General features: G+C 39.7%; 1 protein-coding gene across 1 annotated transcript in view; it reads right to left on the reverse strand.

Moving 5' to 3' along the window:
• The window catches only part of NCKAP5 (NCK associated protein 5), a 526,585-nt gene that overhangs the window by 436,275 nt on the left and 70,461 nt on the right, over positions 1-19,849 (reverse strand). The window contains exon 3 of the mRNA XM_054970102.1: positions 2,690-2,753. Coding sequence (XP_054826077.1) covers positions 2,690-2,753 — 64 coding nt within the window. The remainder of the gene's footprint in view (positions 1-2,689; positions 2,754-19,849) is intronic.

Below are 19,849 nucleotides of genomic sequence, written 5' to 3' on the forward strand. Positions count from 1 at the left end.
TAGCCAGTGGAGGTCTCTCTGGCATTCAAGAATTCTTCTGAGACTAGCAGTACAAATCCAAATAGTTTTGTACCATTCTAAACCCACTGATTTCAGAGGATTTAGGATTGCACCGTAAGCTCTTCTCCCACTGTGTGTATTCATACAAGGTTTTTTTAAAAAACACATAGAATAGTGGTCGAAAGCAGAGAAGGTAAATCTACAGTAAAGTATCTGTTCCATACAAGATGCTTTTGCTACTATTGACTGTAAGCATGGAACACTCTTTGGAACTCAGCTCAAAACAATTATGTATTCACTGGTTGTACTATCAGTGGACTAAGGCCTACCACTGAGCATCATGCAACGACAGGTTAAAGAAACAGTCAACAGCATCCCTGGGTCTAGCACTGATCCTGCTGAGGCAGGCCACACAAGTGGTGAAACTGTGAAAGATGCTGGTTGCAATTAGTATCCTGCTGCTGCACCAGCTGCTGCTTAAACAGCCACTGCTAGAAGTCTGAAAGTTGCCTACAGCAACCTAAGTTGTGCCTATGTCTGCTTTGGCCAATCCACATGTAAGTACAGAAGCATCTACCCCAGAAAGTGGCACATACTTAAAGCTGCACCTAGCAAGTGCTCTTGTAACATCTAGGATGGACACATGGTGCAAATTCTGTGCTTTGGGGTTATTCCTGTAAACCCATTTCATACATATTAAGAGAGGAGCATATTTCACTTGCTGAAAAGAAGAAGCATTCACCAATCTCCAACGTGAAAAGCAGCATCTACTCTGAGCCAGCTGGCAAAGGCTGAATAAAAATTTGCTACAGGCTTAGACTGGAGTAACTCTGCATATTATTGTGCTGTTAGAAGCTTGTAATTCTTTTAAGGTTAGAATAGCAGAAAAAGAAGTTTCACTGGGACTAGGACTTCAAAAGTAATGACTGAATTTTTACTTCAGGTTAGATGCCATTTTATGTGGCATCTCTACAACAATCATAAGATGGGCTCCAATTAGCACATCATGAAACATGAGGAATTATTTTATACATTGTTAATTTGTCATGGACTCCAGAATGTTGCATATTGCTTCCTGATGTCACCATTCTTCAATATTCTGTATAGGACACCAAAGTATGGGTCTTCTAATGGCAAGATGATGATTTTTCATTGGACAGTGGGACCGGTGTGGGACCATGTGCCTGTTCATAAATATTTGTGGATAATTATTCACTACAACACACTTTTTCTTTTGATTGCTTTCATCCACAATTATTAATTTATGTTTGGAGTGAGACCTAGATAGAGTTGCCAACCAGTGGGAGAGCAGAAGGGTGGGGACAAGGGAGGCTGCTGTCAATGACGGCATGACATTGCTACCAGGAAAACCCCAGAAGTGATGTCACATCTCTCCAGGAATCACATGAAACTTTCAGCAATTGCTAGAAATATCTGATATTACTTCTGTGGAAAACCTAGAAATGACATCCGTCCTCTCTAGGATTCCTAGAGAGGTATGACATCATACCTTTCATTTTACAAATAGAGAATCAGAAAGTTGCATAAATAAAACAGCATATGAAGTAAAGTTAATATTTGGTCACCATGTGTGTGCCATTCAGATGGTGTTTGCATGAGGGCAAAAGAAGTCTAAGACATGAAGAAAAGATCTTTTATTTGTTCAAACCACAAAGGCTGTCTAACCTAGAAGACTATGTGAACGTTACCTCACTTGCTGTGGTATATTGCTATGTGGTGACAGAGCATGATCTCCAGAAAGTGTTTAGGAAGCAATGCAAAGCCATTTCATTTGGCAGGACTTTTAATGAGCTGCAGGCATTTTGTGTTTATTGGAGACTTTTTCTTGTACTTAGTATGTTATAAACTGGGTTTTATAAACCACCTTGAGCTACAGAATTATTTAATTATTAAATACATATTTGGAGGTGTCTTTGGCTAGTATGGTGTGTTTCCCTAATTTGGCCAAAAATGGACTACAGAGGACAAGTCTGAGATTCTTCACATCATCCATTCAAGACCCAATGACTGGTTTGATTTCTCCAGTGCCTATTTGTATATTAGTATATACAGGAAAGAGAGACAGAGCTTTCTTCATCCCTGGGTTTTGTTAAACATTTCAGCTGATAGAAGAGCAATATAAAAATCATTAATAAGAAAGATCTCACAACACACAAAGTTGTTGTACAAAAAAAAAGCTTGCACAAGTGCAATAGGATTACTTAAAACTAAAATCACATGAAGACAGCCAATATTCTTTGCATTGTAGTAGTGAAAACACAAAGTAAGTGAGAAAAAGCTGACTAGAGAAAACAGTTAAGAATTACCATGATCAATCTTTCAAACATTTCCATGGTTTTCTTTGTCCAGTTTCCATAGACAGAAATGGGTGATTAATTACTAATCAAGTGTATCTAATCGCAAATTGCCTATTTACGTGTCTAATTAACATAATTTCTCACATGGTCAATTGCAGTCCTCAGGGGCCAGTATTATGGCTAACATTTTGCCGGGGTTCTTCCACATCCCCTAGGAGGATATGCTATTCTTTTTAATTTTAGAACTGCATCATTTGCAATATAGTCCAATTTATTATTCAGTTTATAATCTTTAAAAAGACATTCACATTTGAAGCCTGAAAGGAGAAAGGACATTTGGAAATACAAAAGAGATGGTTGCCAAATCTTACCATTGCTCCGTCACTCTTACTTTGCGCAACTTCCTGCTGTAGCCGAGCCACAGACAGCTTCTCCCTATGGAAAGAAAAGAGCATGAATAGCAGGTCATTTTTCACTAGCAGAGAAAATGCACTGCTTATGTGTCACTGGCATTCTTGCACATTGCAGCAGTAATCCCTTCAGCAGGCTTCGATTTTTAGCCATATTTTAAATATATATTTTAAAGCTTCATATGCTGTTGTTGAACTTCCTGACATAGAATCAGATTAATCTAAGCACTATTAATGTCTGTAAAAGTATAGAAATAAAATACAGAAAGTTGACTATGATTATGGCTGTATGTGAATAGTTCACTACTGTTCCATTACTGTATATCCCATTTAGTGCATTGTCTATAACAGGGGTGGCCAAACTGGCTCGGGAGCCACATGTGGCTCTTCTAGACATATTGTGTGGCTCCCAGAGGTCTCTGAGTATCGCCATGGCCATACATTTTAGTTTAGTTTAGTTTATTTCCCTCCCTTCCCTCCCTTCCCTCCTTTCTTTCCATGTCATTCCCTCCCTCCCTTTCCTTCTTTCTTTCCGTGTCTTTCTCTCCCTTTTCCTTTTTTTCTTCCTTCTTTCTTTCCATGTCTTTCATATTTTCAATAAAAATGTTGGGGTTGCCAGGTCTGACTCAGAAAATACCTGGGAATTTTAGGGGTGAAGTCTAGCAAGGATATGACATCACTTTTGTGATGTCACTTCCAAGTCAAAGGTTGGGTGATGGCTCTTCCCAAGCTCCACCCCTTATGATGCCACCTTCAGCATACTGCACCGAAACTCCACCCTTTCCTGTGATGTCACTTTCAGGACACTACTCCAAACCCACCTCTTCATCTGAAGTCACTTCAATGTATCATGTTTTGCGGCTCTCAAACATCTGACATTTATTCTATGTGGCTCTTACATTAAGCAAGTTTGGCCACCCGTGGTCTATAATCTTGCATATCTATTTCAACATACTCTAAGATAACCAATTTCTTTCCTTTCATTGTATTAGACTAACTGAGTTTACCATTAAACTGCAGCTTTTATAAAGAGAAATAAGCCTTAATAAAATAAATATTTCAATATAGGTAATACAGATTTAAAAATAAGTCAAGATTTTATGCTTATTCCAAAAGAAAGGCAAATAGTTATTTCTCCTTACTCATTATATCTAAGAGAAAAGAAAACTATATCTAAATACATCAGTGAAGGCTCTGAACAAATAGAAGAACTCCCCTCAAGAAATAACCCTGTTTCATCTTAGTTTGATAAATCCCAGCATCAACTTATAGTCAAGGCTAGCCCCACAGGATGCTGAGGTCAGACATTTGCCAAGGCTCCAAAACTGACCCAGGATCCACTACTCAGTTGTATCACCATTTTCGCTTTGCACAGAACACTCAAGAAGATGAGGAATTTGAAAGAACTGCCATTGGCATATCCTGCCCCTTGCCATGAAACAATTTATCTCCCAAGAGACCTCAAAATCCAGGCATCAGCACACGTCTTTGGGGTTTTTAATAGATATGTAGCCAATAGATACAATAACGAGTAAGGAAGTTCTCAGAAAGGTTCAGCAACACTGATGATATTAATTCTCTAGATGTTATATTCTTTGCCAATAAACCCCACTGAGAAGGGCTAAATCAAGTACATGTGAGAAGACTGTGCCAGCAATGTTCTTTTGTGAATCAATCTGTCAGGAAAGGTGGTATGCAAAAGCCTGTAGAGAGGGGCATAGAAAAGCCTGCTGTAAAGAGATTTATGAGGATCCACAGGATGCCCTAAGATGGATGGCCATTGTGCTTGGAAAGTTATGTTTTCAGACAGAAAACTAGTCTCCTTCTGTTTCCCAGAACAGGCAGAAACTAGATATATAACTTGCTTCTTCTTCCCTGACCACAAAGTGATTGCAACTTTCATTGAACACAAAAGGAAATTACCAATAAATTATGAAAACAGTATTTTATTATCTTCTGCATGGCACTACAGACCTTACTATTTGTATATTTTGATTGTTTTCATTCTTACATCTTTCCTTTGGTACACATTCTGTCATATTTGATTATCATTAACCTGAGCATTTCCTAAAGGTTAAGGCTGCATACAAATAGATGAGCTGCTCTGTTTATCTGGAAAATTTATGCTTCTTCCTTATGCATGTTACTTAGAAATGAATCCATCTATAAGAGGTTCCCAAAAATTCAACAACACCCTCTGTTGAAAGAAGACCTATGATGAAGCAAGTCAAGACAAGAGTATTCATTTGCTTTGCAAGTTAACTTGCTTGTTAATAGTTCAAAATATGTTGATTTTGAAACAAAAACTCCATTGTTTCTCCATTTCTAACTCCACACATATATCAGTTCACTAGTGTAAATGCCTAATAAAGTACTGTTAAGATCAAGCATCATATGTATTTTCTGCTTCTGCTATTATAGGGTTTTAACATCCCAATTTGTTATAACATCCCAATTTGTCAATAATCCTTTACAGTTTTTTTTTAAAAAAATATGCTCTACATTTTGTTAGTCCATAGGATTCCATCTATATGACAAACTGAAAACTGTATGTTCAACACTTTTATTTTGCTTTTTCGTGATCCCAGCATAAAGCACAAAGAAAATGGCAAAACTACTTAATCCTGTTTCACAGATTTAGTTCTATCAATAGGCCAAATTGAGCATGGAAACAAATACCACAAAAATGGAAGCACAGCAGAGCAGTATTTCATGATCCAAACAGAAAGCAGCTGTTTGTCCAAGAAGAAAACTGTGTCTTGGCGAGAAGGGGGAATCAACTTTATAGTTGGTAGGACAATGCAGAGCACTGCAGTTCCTTTACTTTAGCTTAGTTGTCTGTAAACAGAAGTGTTTGTTTATTTATTTTTGTTTATGAGGGTGGTGGAAGGACCAATTGGCTGTCCTTAGTTAGACCTACACAGGAACAGAGAGATAGCTAAATACTTTCTGAGGGTCAAACTAGAAGTGAGGGTTTTTAAAAAGTTGTGTCCTGGTTCCCCAGACCCAACTTGGGTTCCCTCAGCCACACAGGGGCTGTGGGGAATGGCTGTTAAAAAATAAAGGAGAGCCCAAACAGCCTCAGAATGCCCTCACAAGGGGAGGAAGGGCTCTGCCTCCCCCCTCAAGTTGTATTCCAGAATAGCAAGTGGGGAGGGGTTTCTGTTTGTGTTGCTCCAGAGGGAATATTCTGTTCAAATGAAGCAGTAAAAACAGGGAAATAGCACCCACCCCCACCCCGGTTCTATTTGGAGGAGGGGGGCAGCTCTTCTCTCCACTGTGGTGTTTGAAGGCCATTAGGACTCTCCTTTATTTTTTAACAGCCATTCCCCACAGCTTCAGTGTGGCTGCAGGGAACTCAAGTTGGGTCTCAGAAAGCTGGATCCAACTCTTTCAAAACCTGAACATTTAGTTTGACCCTGAGGTTTTGAGAATCCTAAAATACCATTTGAGTTTTGTTAATATCATTTCACTTTCTGATATGATTAGTTTATTTTCACTTTCTTACCCAGCACTCTTACACTGTACTCACCAGCTTATTAATGCTGGACAAAAAGAATCTTTTAAAAAACCTTCAAAGACTTTTCAATTTGATTAATAGTACAAAGCCTTGAGCAAAAAAGCAAAATAAAATATTAGGTTATTATAAGTGTATGCTTTGGAGCAAAATTAACAGTGAAATCCTAACAAGAGTTACATCCTTCTAAATCCAACTCTGATTTCTTACTTACCAGTACACATAAGAAATCATGGGACTTAATGGGAAAATTACAAATTATACTAAAATAAGTGTAAATCTTCTGAAACCACAGATTGACTTGTGAAAGGAGGAGTGGAAATCTTTACCCTCCTCACTGCAGCCCCTCCAACCCATGTGGCTGTTTATGCTTGCAGATCCTGCAACCTCTGGAATCATATTTCAAAAGGAAACCTACAGGGGAGAAGCATGGGGGAAATGCCAGCACGGTCCACTGATGGCTGTCTAGATCCAAGCCGTATTCTGTGCCGGAAGTCCCATGCTGCTTAATTATTGTTTTTTAAATAACTTTTCTTTTTACTAAAAGTGAAATTTGAAAAAGGGAAAAGTATTAGACAATAATATGCACAATTTCTTTTAAAAGAGAATAACTGTATTTAGGCAAAGTGTCCTTACTCCTTAGATAAAAGGGAAGCAACTTAATTTTTTCACCTGTCAAAGCCGATAGTACTGCTTCCCAGAATGGTTTTGCTTTTAGTGTCTATCCATGGACTCACAATGTAGCTCACATTAATAGATTGAACCGCTGTAGCATTTGTAAAATTATGAACAATTATATCTATTGGATATCTTTCATCTTCCTAATTCTGGCAAGTATACCAAAGTACTTTAAAAATAAGAGTAGTTTCTCATTTTTCCTTCTAATGGTTCTTCTCATTATAACTCTAAATCACCTAATCAAGAAACAGAAATTATACCTTCTAGATACCACACAGTTCAGAAGCTGGATATCAGATACAAAGTGCTACCTGCCAGAACCAAGTTCCAGCGAACAAAAGCCCCCTCAGAAACTGAATGGAGACTATACAGGAGTCAATTTCACTTCATAGATAAATAGGAATTTAAGGAGATATATAGGATACAATGAAGCAGTTATGAAGAATAAATCGGGAACTCTACAATATACATTTGATCTATCCCTTGCATTGTCAAGGTACATCACAAGACTACATTCAATTAGTAAATTACTTTCGCATTAAGAACTAAGTTCCCCTTCTCTGGGATCTGATTCAATCATTTAGCTCACACTTTATAACGGTGCTGTCAAACGTAAGGCTCACAACTTCTAGAAGTTGCCTCTGTTCAGATCACAATTTATACACAAATTGCAAACAGGGCTACTGAGCAATCAAAAGTGCTCCCCCCACCGGCAAAAAGAAAAGTTCATAATGAAAATGCTGCTATATAGCTTTCTCACATATTCCCCCATCCCTGCCAATCATCTGTCATCTTTGTGTAAAAAATAAATCATTAAAATAAAATAAGTGTTTACATCTTGTTTTGAAGGGGGGCAAAGCTCTGCTGACTGTTCCAGCATTATCATTTTTGCTTGGCTGTGGCCTGTTCATTAGTTCCATACTCCAAGTACTTGCCATACATGTTCTCCTCTCCAATCCATTCATCCAAGAGAGAAAAAAAATAGCAACCTATTAAAGAACTCTATTCCTTGATCTTCTCAAACTATCTGAGATGGGGGCGGGGTGTGGCAAAAGCTATCAAATATTCTAGGCTTGCCCATTTTGTCTCCTTTCCTTACTGTCAAAGCAGACCATGTCCATCTTCTGTATTCATTTGTGAAGAAGTTGGCCTGCCTTGGGCCTACTTTTGCATTAAGTAGCTAGAGCCTGCTTGACTAAAGTTTTCTCAATGCTTTCTGGATTGCTGAACACACTATGAATAATGCCTGCATTTCTAAGAGACATCCTGGCGCTGTTATTTTGACCGAGGTGCAGGATCTTCTGACACTATGCAGGAAGCTGAGTACTTAATTAAGAGGGAGTCGGGCACTCAAGACTGAAGTTGCATTCCTTTCAATCACCCTCTCTGGGTCCAGTGTGGACTCTCCAGGGTGGATGAAGCAAGAGGCAGGGGCTTTTACGTCATTGGTCCAATGTGATTGGCTAATTAACCTGGCCTGGTTGCTGGGCAAAGGGGAGTATAGGTTGAAACCTAGCTAAAAGTCTTTGTTCTTGCAGTCCACTTGGACTTGAGGACTGCTTGAGCCATCTGTGCCTTGCAGTGTGCCAGCGTGGCTGCTGTGTTCTACAATTGGGAGACAAGGTCCTGGAGGCATGACTTTGGATCTCAATGTCTTGGATTACATGGCCGTTTCTTATCCTGCAACAGTCTCTGCATCAGATACGTTAAAGGAGTTTTTAGTTTTTTTATATTCCTGTATTCTTTATGCACACATTCTAGCTGTAACATTGATCACTGCTTAATAAAAGCTATTATACTTTATCCGCATTGTGATTTTTCGATTCATGGCTTCAGTCTGAAGACAGTGCCTTACCCAATTTGCCTTCTGCTACTGTTAAAGTAGTTGGCTGGGATTCAGGTTAGGCTCTGTTCCCTGTGTAAGGATTCAGTGTGAGGACTCAATTGGGATGACTTGTGGCAGCCTACTGGTGAACAAACAGGGGGAATCCTGCTTCGACTTTCCCTGTCCTGAGGACAGGGGTTTTCAGTCTGCACACCCCTTCACATTCATTACATTTACATGTTCTCACACCTTGTGAATTGTAATTAAATCCAGTCAATTAACGTTGATTACTGGTGAGTGGTACCAACTGCATAGGTGCAAAATCCCACAGATGTAGCTAATTTTCAGTGTTGCATGTCCTGCTATGGTGTCAATCCCAGGGCATATGTAATCCAAGCAAGCCAGTAATTGTGAGTGTTCATCAACAGTAGCTACCAGACCAGATGTTAAACTGAACCTTGTTACTGCACAGATGCAAAACAACTTGAAATGATGTTCATTTCAATTTGAAAACAGATCATCAAGGTGATCAAATGAAGAGTTTGATTCACCACAAAATTGGCACTTCAAGCAAGGTACGTTCAAATGTTGGTTACCATTTTGCATAAATCATAGTATCCTTCTTCTAAAGTAGTAGTGCAGGTACCAAGAAGAGTGGCAAACATCAGAGATTAGGGTCCAATGTCGTGTGCTTAACAGCATGTCACAGCAGAGACAGTCTGGGATGGAAGAGATTTACATGATCTCCCCTGCAAACTAGCTCACACCAGTCATGATGAAGTCCTAGGTTAATTAAGGAGGAGGACTTTGGTAACCAAGGAATTTAGACTGGCATCTGTTTTAACTAGAATGATAAGTTTTGTAGGGCAAACAATGGCATGTAGGAAGAAGTTTGTGAGCTGGAAGTTGAGTGGAGGGTATCTGATGACCGGGAATAGTGGTGCTGCAATTGAAATAATTGTTAATATATAATTCCAGGATGGTACATTGAAATTGTTCAAGCTAGCTCGTGGTAGGACTAAATTCTAAAATGCAATGTTAGAAAATTATGAAAAGTTCCAGGCATGTTCCCCAGATATCTGAGAATTTGGCCTTCTTTGAATCCAACAGCCTTGCTTTACACTACGCCTATTCCTAACAATGCCCTTCGTGTCCCAAACACTCAAAGTTCATTCCTGCTAAGAATATGGAATTTGCTTCACCCATGTTATAGATAAGAAGTTATTATAGATAGCTTGAATTATTATTCCTACCTGTCTCTGTATTCATTCTATAGTCAGAATGCATTTTGACAAGTGCTGTTATTAGAACATTACTTTGAATATATCCCTTGATAAATAAAAACACATTGTTTTATGGTTAATAAAATATAAAGCATTTTAGTGTCACTTGGTAATTCAGAGTTCTCAGACAATGGCAGCATGTAAGCTTGCTGATTGTCTCTGTGCCTTCTGGCCACTCTCGGCACACACATGCAAGCACAGAATTTCTCTGTGGCAGTTTCTGCCTGCCACTCAGACACAGTGGGCAACCAACCCCTTACCTGGAACGGCTCAGTACTCCATTCTCATCATGCTACAAAATACCATGCCATATTTTTATCATCCATGGTATGTAACAAATTAGTCTCTCAAGGTGCCTTCTCACTTAGCATTTTGTTCTCAGTTACACCAATTATGAAGGCATATGCAGGTACAAATATCTATATTTGCCTTCAAAACAGACAAAAGGAGGATGCCAAGGCTTTCTTCGCCACTGGTTCTATGTCCTTTAACAATAAAAGAGGCTTGTATCTATAACAAAAAAAGTGAGAAGTTGCCGTTAACTGTATGGACAAATGATGTTTCACAAAGTATGGATTAGATGAGTGTAAGGCATCCTTTAATGCTGCAAAATGGCCACATAAATGAGAACAGAATTTCACCCTCTTTTTTGGACTTCCCTCATCTATACCACATTCTCATTACCAACCAAAACTTATCTTGGACCTTGTTCTTCTGCCAGTCAGAGCAGCAGTGGGAGAAAAAAAAGAACCTTAGTATTGTGTGTGGTGTTACATCACTTCCAGTAAAAACAATAAAAAACGCTGGGTAACTCTAGGAATTGCTGGAAACTCTATGGTTTCCAAACTACAGTGTGTTGTGTGTTATGTGCCGTCAAGTCTCCTCCGACCCATGGCAACCCTATGAATGACCTCCAAAATGTCCTATCATTAACAGACTTGCTCAGATCCTACAAACTGGAGGATGTAGCTTCTTTTATTGAGTAAAGCCATCTCATTTTAGGTCTTTCTCTTTTCCTGCTGCCTTCCACTTTTCCTAGCATTATTGACTTTCCCAGAGAATTTTGTCTTCTCATGATGTGACCAAAGTACAATAGCCTTAGTTTTGTCATTTTAGCTTCTAGGGAGGATTCAGACTTGATTTGTAGTACCCACTTATTTGTCTTTTTGGCTGCCCATGGTATCCACAAAACTTTCCTCCAGCACCACATTTCAAATGAATCAATTTTCCAAACCAAAGTTTCTGGCAAATCCTAGAGCTACCTATATAACTTCCTTTTTTTTAACCTGAAGTGACGTGATGCCCCGCCCCCATTCCTTGCCCACAGAATTCCCATCAGTTGCCTGGCACTGCCAGGCAATCCAATTCAATTATGTCCTTATTTACCACAAAATTGCCCTTTAAAGCTAGCATCCTCAAATAGCTTTATGAACGATCAGATTCTCGAAGAGACTTATTGTTCTATAGATATTTCTTTCCATGCAAAGACAGGCTGTCTACCAGTCTGAGACTTTCAGCATTGCCCAGTCATGAATACAAAGGGCATGTGAAAAGGAAAGATATTTCCTCCCTTGTTCGCCCTTTAATGTGCCTCTGTCCAATCCATCTGCTGATATACAGTGATCAAATAACCATTAATACAAACTCAGTATTCTGCCTACTGTATGACCTTATGTCTCTGTTAGGTCATTGATGTTGAAGACCCAAGTTTACTTATTTATTTTTAATCTCCCTTTACTTTGAAAAATTACAGGACTCGTCCTTAATAAAAAATAAAATGTCAAAATAACCAAACATTCAAAAAAAAGGTAATAAAGATAACAGCCAGTCACTGTAGCAGCTATTCTAAAAGAGCATAGAAATCTTTCCCAAACAACTTTGCAAAAGCATCTGTACCGTTTAGCAGAGACTAACATTAACTGAACACACAAAGGAATACATTCCAAAGTTTACAAACATCACAGAGAAAGCCATATTCCCCTTTGCTGTCATTAAAGTATTCTGAGGCACATGTAGTTGATAATGCAGGAGATGCGGTTCCCACCAAATAACTGCTTCTAAGTGACAGGCGTTCCATGTAATCTACTCCATGTGAATCAACTTTAGAGTGAAATCAAAAAGAGTCCAGTAGCACCTTTAAGACTAACCAATCTTAAAGGTGCTACTGTTTTTGATTTTGCTACCACAGACTAACACGGCTAACTTCTCTGCAACTTTAGAGTGTGAATCTCTCCCAAGCACGGAGTAGCACTTTCTGAAGAATCTCTTTCCATACATACAGGCCTAAACCACTTAAGTAGCAACTAGCCCCTCAAGTATAGAAATCTCCCAAATCATCAGGCAGGGTCATTTGTACATGCCCCTTTACACATATTCACCACCTATACGAAGGTCTCATGCAGACAGAGTCCAAATCCACACAAATAAGAATGTTGACTATGTGGCATACAGAATGATGAAGAATCAGCAGGCTTTATTCTTACATTTACTGTAGCAGTTTCTGACCATGTGAAAAGAGCTCTCATTAGTTCTGGTTACAAATAGTTTATTTTACAAATTTCTGTGAGTGAAAAAAAAAGGAATAAATTATAGATTCTGTAGAAAAACAGGTTTTCGATGTAAAAGCCCACAACATTTTGCGTTTGGCTAAGGCTTCCCCTATCCTTTATTTTATTATTTTCATTTATTGTCAACCTTTCTCACTGAAACCCAGTGAGTGGGTGAAAAAATATAATAACGTTCGAATCTAACAGCAAAGATTCCTGGTAAGATACAATAATGCAGTAGGGCTGGAATGCAGTAGGGTGGGGTGGAGGGGATAAACCAGAACAACACATGTAAACCTATCTGTTTAAAGGAACAAGACTTTAGGAAAGTGTAGGAAAGACTTTATCCATAATAAAAGTCACCTCTTGGGTTGAACCATTAGCTATAAGAACTCCCTTCTGAACAATTCTTTTCTGCACATTATGTGAAACAACAGAAGCATGAGGGCAGGTAGACCATTCCATAATGTAGGAGTCACCCCAGGAACTGCGTGTGAATGGGCAAATTGCCAATCTTACCTATTTGAAGAGTGGCACATTCAGAAAGCTTTGCTCAGATGAGTGTGTTATTTAACCAACTTGATGCTGCAAAGGCAATCCTTTGCCAGAAACAGGGCTTTTTTTCATCTGCAATGCAGTGGAACGGAGTTCCGGAACCTCTTGAAAATGGTCAATGGCTGGTGGCCCCGCCCCCTGATCTCCAGACAGAGGGAAGTTTAGATTGCCCTCCGTGCCGCTCAGTGGCACGGAGGGCAATCTAAACCCCCCTCTGTCTGGAGATCAGGGGGCGGGGCCACCAGCCACGTGACCATTTTGTCTGAGGGCAACCCACTGAGTTCCACCACCTCTTTTCCCAGAAAAAAAGCCCTGGCCAGAAACAAGTTATGATAGTTGTTTATAAATAAAACCTTCTCAATTTTGATTTTCCAATACAGACATAATTAAAAATTGCTTTTCAAATATGGTACTTATTAAAAGTTTCATAAATAGTAACAACCAAAGACCTGTAACAGAGAAGAAAATGACATTAAAGATGATTATATAAGAAAGTGCCCTACAGAACACAATCTTACTATCCATAAAAAAACCACAAAATCAATATTCATGCTTAACTTGTATGATTTTATTCTACCAATTTACTGAGGGAAAGAAATTTCACAAAGATTCCAAGGCTCCATCAACATAAATTGGAGAAGGGGGAGATTTCACCAGGTTCTTCTCCCAACTTTGACCTGCTGACCTGCATGGCTTTTGTCTATATAGGAGCAAAAGAAATTGCCAACATTAGTTTTTTCAGGGAGAAAATGAAGAGAAGATCTGCATCTACCAGCGCAATGCTTGGTAGGATGGAACCCAAAAAGAGTTAAAAAGATAAATGTGCAGTCAATGGATAATTTGATGGGCATATTAATGCTCACCTTTATTCACATCAAAATGCTGATCTCGGTTACACTGAACTGTTGGGATTATTTTTATTTTTATTGTTGTTGTTAATAGTCCACCTTCTCACTGAGATCCAAGGCAGATTACAGCTAGGACATGCACTGAATAAAATACAATAATGAACAATAGTTAGGACATTCAGTGAAAGAAGTACAATATGGTATCGTAGCTGAAAATTTGAAAAACAACCATAAAGACCAGAACAGAGATGAAATCTTTCTGAAACAAAGCATAACTAATTTCGATGGCAAGTTTAGTAACTTGGAAAACTCCCTAGTAGGTGCATGTCTACATCAGCAGGAGCACCCAACAGAGTGGCATATAGTCTCTGGTCCCTACCAATGCATCTCTCTGAACTACTACTTATAACATATCCCTATAATCTGGGTAGAAAGCACTCCTGAATAATTCAATTTTTCATAGTCTGCAGAAAGCTGAACACTGGAAGCTTTCCTGACCTCCTCAGGCAGGCCATTTCATAAGGTGGGGGCTAGAAAACAGGTATGCAGACAACTGTTGATTTTGCCCAACTGCAGTGTGGTATTCTGTAGAACACACTGTCCAGATGAGTGAAGCTGCCATAGCAGAACATAAGGGGTGAGGCAGTTACACAGATAGAAGGGGTCACGGCCATAAAGCACTTTGATTGTGATAGTCATGGCCTTGAATTGAACCTGGTAGCTGATGGGAAGTGAATGGAATGAGTGCAGAATGGGAGCGCAGAATGATAAGCGTGCTCCACGTGGCTCCTGAGAGCAAACAAGCTGCAGCATTCTGTACCAACTGGAGCCTCTAAGTTGACTTTGAGGGGAGGTCTATGTAGAGTGCATTGCAATAGTCTAGTCTCAATGATATTGTGTCATGAATCCAGGTGGCCAAATCGTCCACGTCAAGGTAGGGCAATCATCTTCCAAGCTAGTCTGAGTTGGGAGAAGGCCTTTTTTTGTAGCTGCATTTACTTGTTTCTCCAGCAGTAGTGCTGGATCTAGTATAACACCTAGGCTCTTAATTGAGTCACCCAGGGTCAACTGAACCTCATCAAAGACTGGAAGCACCATGCCCTTCAAGATCGCTTTCCAACCAGCATCACCTCCATCTTGTCTGGATTCAATTTCAATTTGTTTGCTTTCAGCCAGTTGACCACAGCTGTCAAGCAGCAATTCAATATTTTCTGCTGCATCACCAGGGGATTTGGATAACAAGATATAGAGATGGGTATCATCTGCATATTGATGGCTTCCCATTCCATAGCTACGAATGAGTTCTTCTAAAGGCTTTACACGGAGGTTGAATAACATGGGGGATAAAACTGCACCTTGTGGAACCTCACAAGATGATTCTCTCAATGAGGATAGCTGGTCTCCAATAGCAACTCTCTGAGTTTGTCCCATGAGGAACGATTTAAACCAATCTAAGGAACATCCTCTGATACCTACTTCTGCCTCCAAATACCTCAACAGGATGGTGTGGTCTACTGTGTCAAAGGTTGCAGATAGATCTAGGAGGAGCAACAATGAAGTATGGCCTTTGCCTACATTCAGGTGGAGGTCATCAACGAGAGCCACCAGAGCCATATCCGTCCCATAGCCTGGCCCAAAACCAGAATGAAAAGGGTCCAACGCACCAGAATTGTCCAAGAAAGCCTGGAGTTGGTCAGCTATTGCACTCTCAACCACTTTGCCCAGAAAGGGTAGATTAGTGACTGGGTGATAATTGGCTATATCATTTTTGTTTAAGGATGGTTTTTTAAGAAGTGTGCAGATGACAGCCTCTTTGAGAGGCTGAGGGAAGGTGCCTTGATTTGTTAATCAGTTTGGTGTAGTGGTTAAGAGTGCGGGACTCTAATCTGGAAAACCGGGTTTGATTCCCCACTCCTCCACTTGAAGCCAGCTGGGTGACCTTGGGCTAGTCACAGTTCTCTGGAGCTCTCTCAACCTCACCTACCTCACAGGGTGTTTTAACTTAACTTTAACTTTAATTGAATTTTTATACCGCCCATCTTCCGAAGGACTCAGGGCGGTGTACAGCCAAAATAAAACATACAAATATAAAACAGTAAGAATATAAAATATAAATAGAACAGGACAACTCAATTAAAACACATTTAGGCCAGCCCCGCTTGTTGGAATAATAACGTCTTAAGGGCACGGCGAAAGGTGTGTAGGTCAGGGACCATACGTATCTCCGGGGGCAATTCATTCCAGAGGGCAGGTGCCCCGACAGAGAAGGCTCTCCCCCTGGGGGTCACCAGCTGACATTGTTTGACCGACGGCACCCTGAGGAGGCCCTCTCTGTGGGAGCGTACCAGCCTGTGGGAGGCTATCGGTAGCAGCAGGCGGTCTCGTAAATACCTAGGCCCTAAGCCATGGAACGCTCTAAAGATGGTAACCAGCACCTTGAAGCGCACCCGGAAGACCACCGGAAGCCAGTGTAGCTCGCGCAGGAGAGGTGTTACATGGGCGCGCCGTGTCACTCTCATAATCGCCCGCATGGCTGCATTCTGAACTAATTGTAGCCTCCGGGTGGTCCTCAAGGGGAGCCTCATGTAGAGAGCGTTACAGTAGTCCAGACGGAAGGAAACGAGAGCATGGGTGACTTGCCCTGTTGTGGGGATAATAGTAACATACTTTGTAAACCGCTCTGAGTGGGTGTTAAGTCATCCTGAAGGGTGGTATATAAATTGAATGTTGTTGTTGTTGTTGTTGTTATTAATTGATTTATGACAGACATCAAGGACTCCTTTATGTCATCTTTACAAGATTTACTAATCAGGATGGGAAAGGATCCAGAGTACAAGTCATGGCCTTCACAGATGCTAGAATTCTGTCAATATCCATCACTGTAACTGGATCAAAATGATTCAGAAATGGACAGGATGATATGTTAAGCATTACTTCCTACTCACCTATATTAGAGATGGCATCCAAATCAGACCATATTCAACCTATTTTTCAGGAAAAATCCCTGTTCTTGAACCAGGGAAAGTTCAGATTTAAGGGTCCAAAGATGCAGAGATGCCTTGAACAATTGGGATGAACGTGATTTAGCTGATGCAATGGTTGCAGAAAAGTAACATATCTTTGCTGCTATCACCACTGCTTCATAAGTCTTCCAATGGACTCTGTGGCATGCTCTATCAGATTCAGCTTGACTTTTCTGCCAGTGTCTTTCCAGACATCTTTCAGTCCTCTTTAGATCATCCAGGTCTGCAGTGAGCCACAGCTGATTTCTGCTGCAAGGAGCAATCTTGTCAATAGCTTCAAGGAGCTTCAGATTCCTATCTGGGGCCATGAATTGCCTGCAATTAGTTGCAGATCACAAAGCCAGACTGAGTTACAGAAGTTCAACTAGCCACTTACCTGAATCTGTAATTTTATATATTGTTATATAACGTTACAGGATACCATAGACCCAATATATAGCAACAGCATAAAGCAAATGTAAAGCTAGCTCTTAATTTGATGGATGAATGTTGCTGTCATATATGCCCATCAGTATTTTACATAATCAGGTGTCCTTGTTACATGAAAATGTCTATGTCTGTAAGTTAATGAAATCAGCAGGAAAAGTGTAGACTTTAAACTTTCCTCAAGAACTTTTGGAATGTTCTTGATTTATCAATCAAAAGATTGATTTAAATTAGTATTTATATTCAGCACTATGCTATATGTGCCAATGAAATGCAACTCAAAATGCATATGGAAGGAATATGTACAATTAGGCAAGCTGCCAGGTGCTTAGACTTCCATTTTATGATCATCAGTAGCATGGGACCCCTTGGATTTTAAATGGGCTTGAATAGAAGGACTAATAGAAGTCATTTTGAAATGCCATGTTAGCCCAGGAATTGTCTAATTCCCACAATAGTTCGAGATAACTTTGTTATTACAAAACTACAGATGCCAAAGATGAAAAAAAATAACACCATGTTACCTCATGTGTGGAATTTTATTTTAACTTCCCTTTGCACCTCTCATCATCTATGATTTCAGCACAGAATTTGTATTCCTTTTTACACGGACACAGTTGCTACAGATTTCATATTACAAAATTCATTAAAATGAATTTGTAAGTTCTGATCTAACTAAACATGTATATGAATTTCAAAGGAAGTTAAAATAATTTTTAATAAGGGCAATAAAATTTTCTTTAGAGGCTTTGACTTTGTACAGATAAATACTCCCTGGAGCACATACAGATTTCCTCCCTTGAAGCTTGTTTCAGTGGAAATGATACATGCAGAAGTACTACTTAACTCAGTGCATACATTATTTACTTGGTACATTTTTATCATGCTGTTCCCTCAAGGAGCTCAGGATAGCATAACTCACCCCCATTTTATCTTTATAATACCTATGAGGTAGAGTAAGCTGAGAGCTACTGACCAGGCCAAGGTCACTCAGCAAGTTGTATGGCAGAGTGAGGTTTCCAGATCTTAATGTGGCACTCTAACCATATACCACATTGGGGTTCAGATTTTCCCCTTCCACTCAGACCATATGCACATCAATTATTTTTTGCCTTAGGACTAGCACCTAAGAACGAACTCTAGAAACCAATAAATTTACCAAACTGTAACTCTAATCTTTCTTTAATGCATCTTATTTCTTCAATTAATAGCATGATATAAAAATATAATCTTGGAAGCACATGCACTAACCACTTATTTATGTGACTGAGTTAGCTCCCAGAACGACAATAAAAAAGTCTTAAGCACCACTATAATACTATGTGGAATGGTGCCATCTGCAGAATCCCTAAGCACCTCTCACCATCTGTAATTTTAGCATGGACTTTGCATTTGTACATGCACCTAGAGTTGCAACTTGCTACTGAATATCATATTAACAAAATGTATGATGCAAGTAAGGGAGACTGGTAGGATAAAACCTTTTCTTATTGAGAATATTATGAACTGGAGACTGATCTGTCCATAAGAGCAGTATATAAGTGCAGTTAGTATATAAATAATGTTGTAATAAATGGCTCAAAGCAAAACAACTGAAACTAACCCAGAGAAGATGGAAGTGATAGTGGTTGGAAAAGCAGCGAATTTGAAGAACATTGTGCTTCTGACTTCTGATTGGGTTCATTTCCTTGGATGACTCAGTTAAGAGCCTAGGGATTATACTGGCTCCAGTGCCACTGCTAGAAATACAAGTAAATGCTTCTGAAAAACCCACCTTCTCCCAACTCAAGACTTGCCTGAAAGATAGTCCCCTACCTTGACACAGCTAATCTGGCCACCTGATCTGGCCATCCCATGGTGATATGTACTGAAGTTACTGCCCTGCCACATTTTAGAGGTCCTTGTTGGACTGTGTTTTATTGTTTTACTGTTTTATAGGGTTTTAAATTGTATTTTGTATATTTTATGGTATTTATATATTGTTGTGATTGTTGTAGTGTGGTATTGTGACCCGCCCTGAGCCCACTTGCGGGGGGAGCAGGATATAAATCCAATATATAAATAAACAAATCCCTACCTTGCCATGGTAACATCGAGGCTAGACTACTGTAATGCACTCTACATAGGACTCCACTCAAAGTCAACTCGGACACTCCAGCTGGCATAGAAAGCTGCAGCTCATTTACTTTTAGGAGCTAGCCGAAGTAAGTATATCACTCCCATTCTGCAGTCACTCCATCGGCTACTCATCAATTACTGGACTCAATGCAAGGTAAAGACTACCACATTCAAAACCCATCATGGCCTTGGCCCCTCATATCTGCAGGACTGCCTCCCCCCCTTTGTTCCACCATAGCAGTTTTGCTCATCTGAACAGAGCCTTCTACAGATACCACCCTACAATTGAGCAAAGTCAATAG

This window comes from Eublepharis macularius, chromosome 2, assembly GCF_028583425.1.
Source record: "Eublepharis macularius isolate TG4126 chromosome 2, MPM_Emac_v1.0, whole genome shotgun sequence".
NCBI classification, from domain to species: Eukaryota; Metazoa; Chordata; class Lepidosauria; order Squamata; family Eublepharidae; genus Eublepharis; species Eublepharis macularius.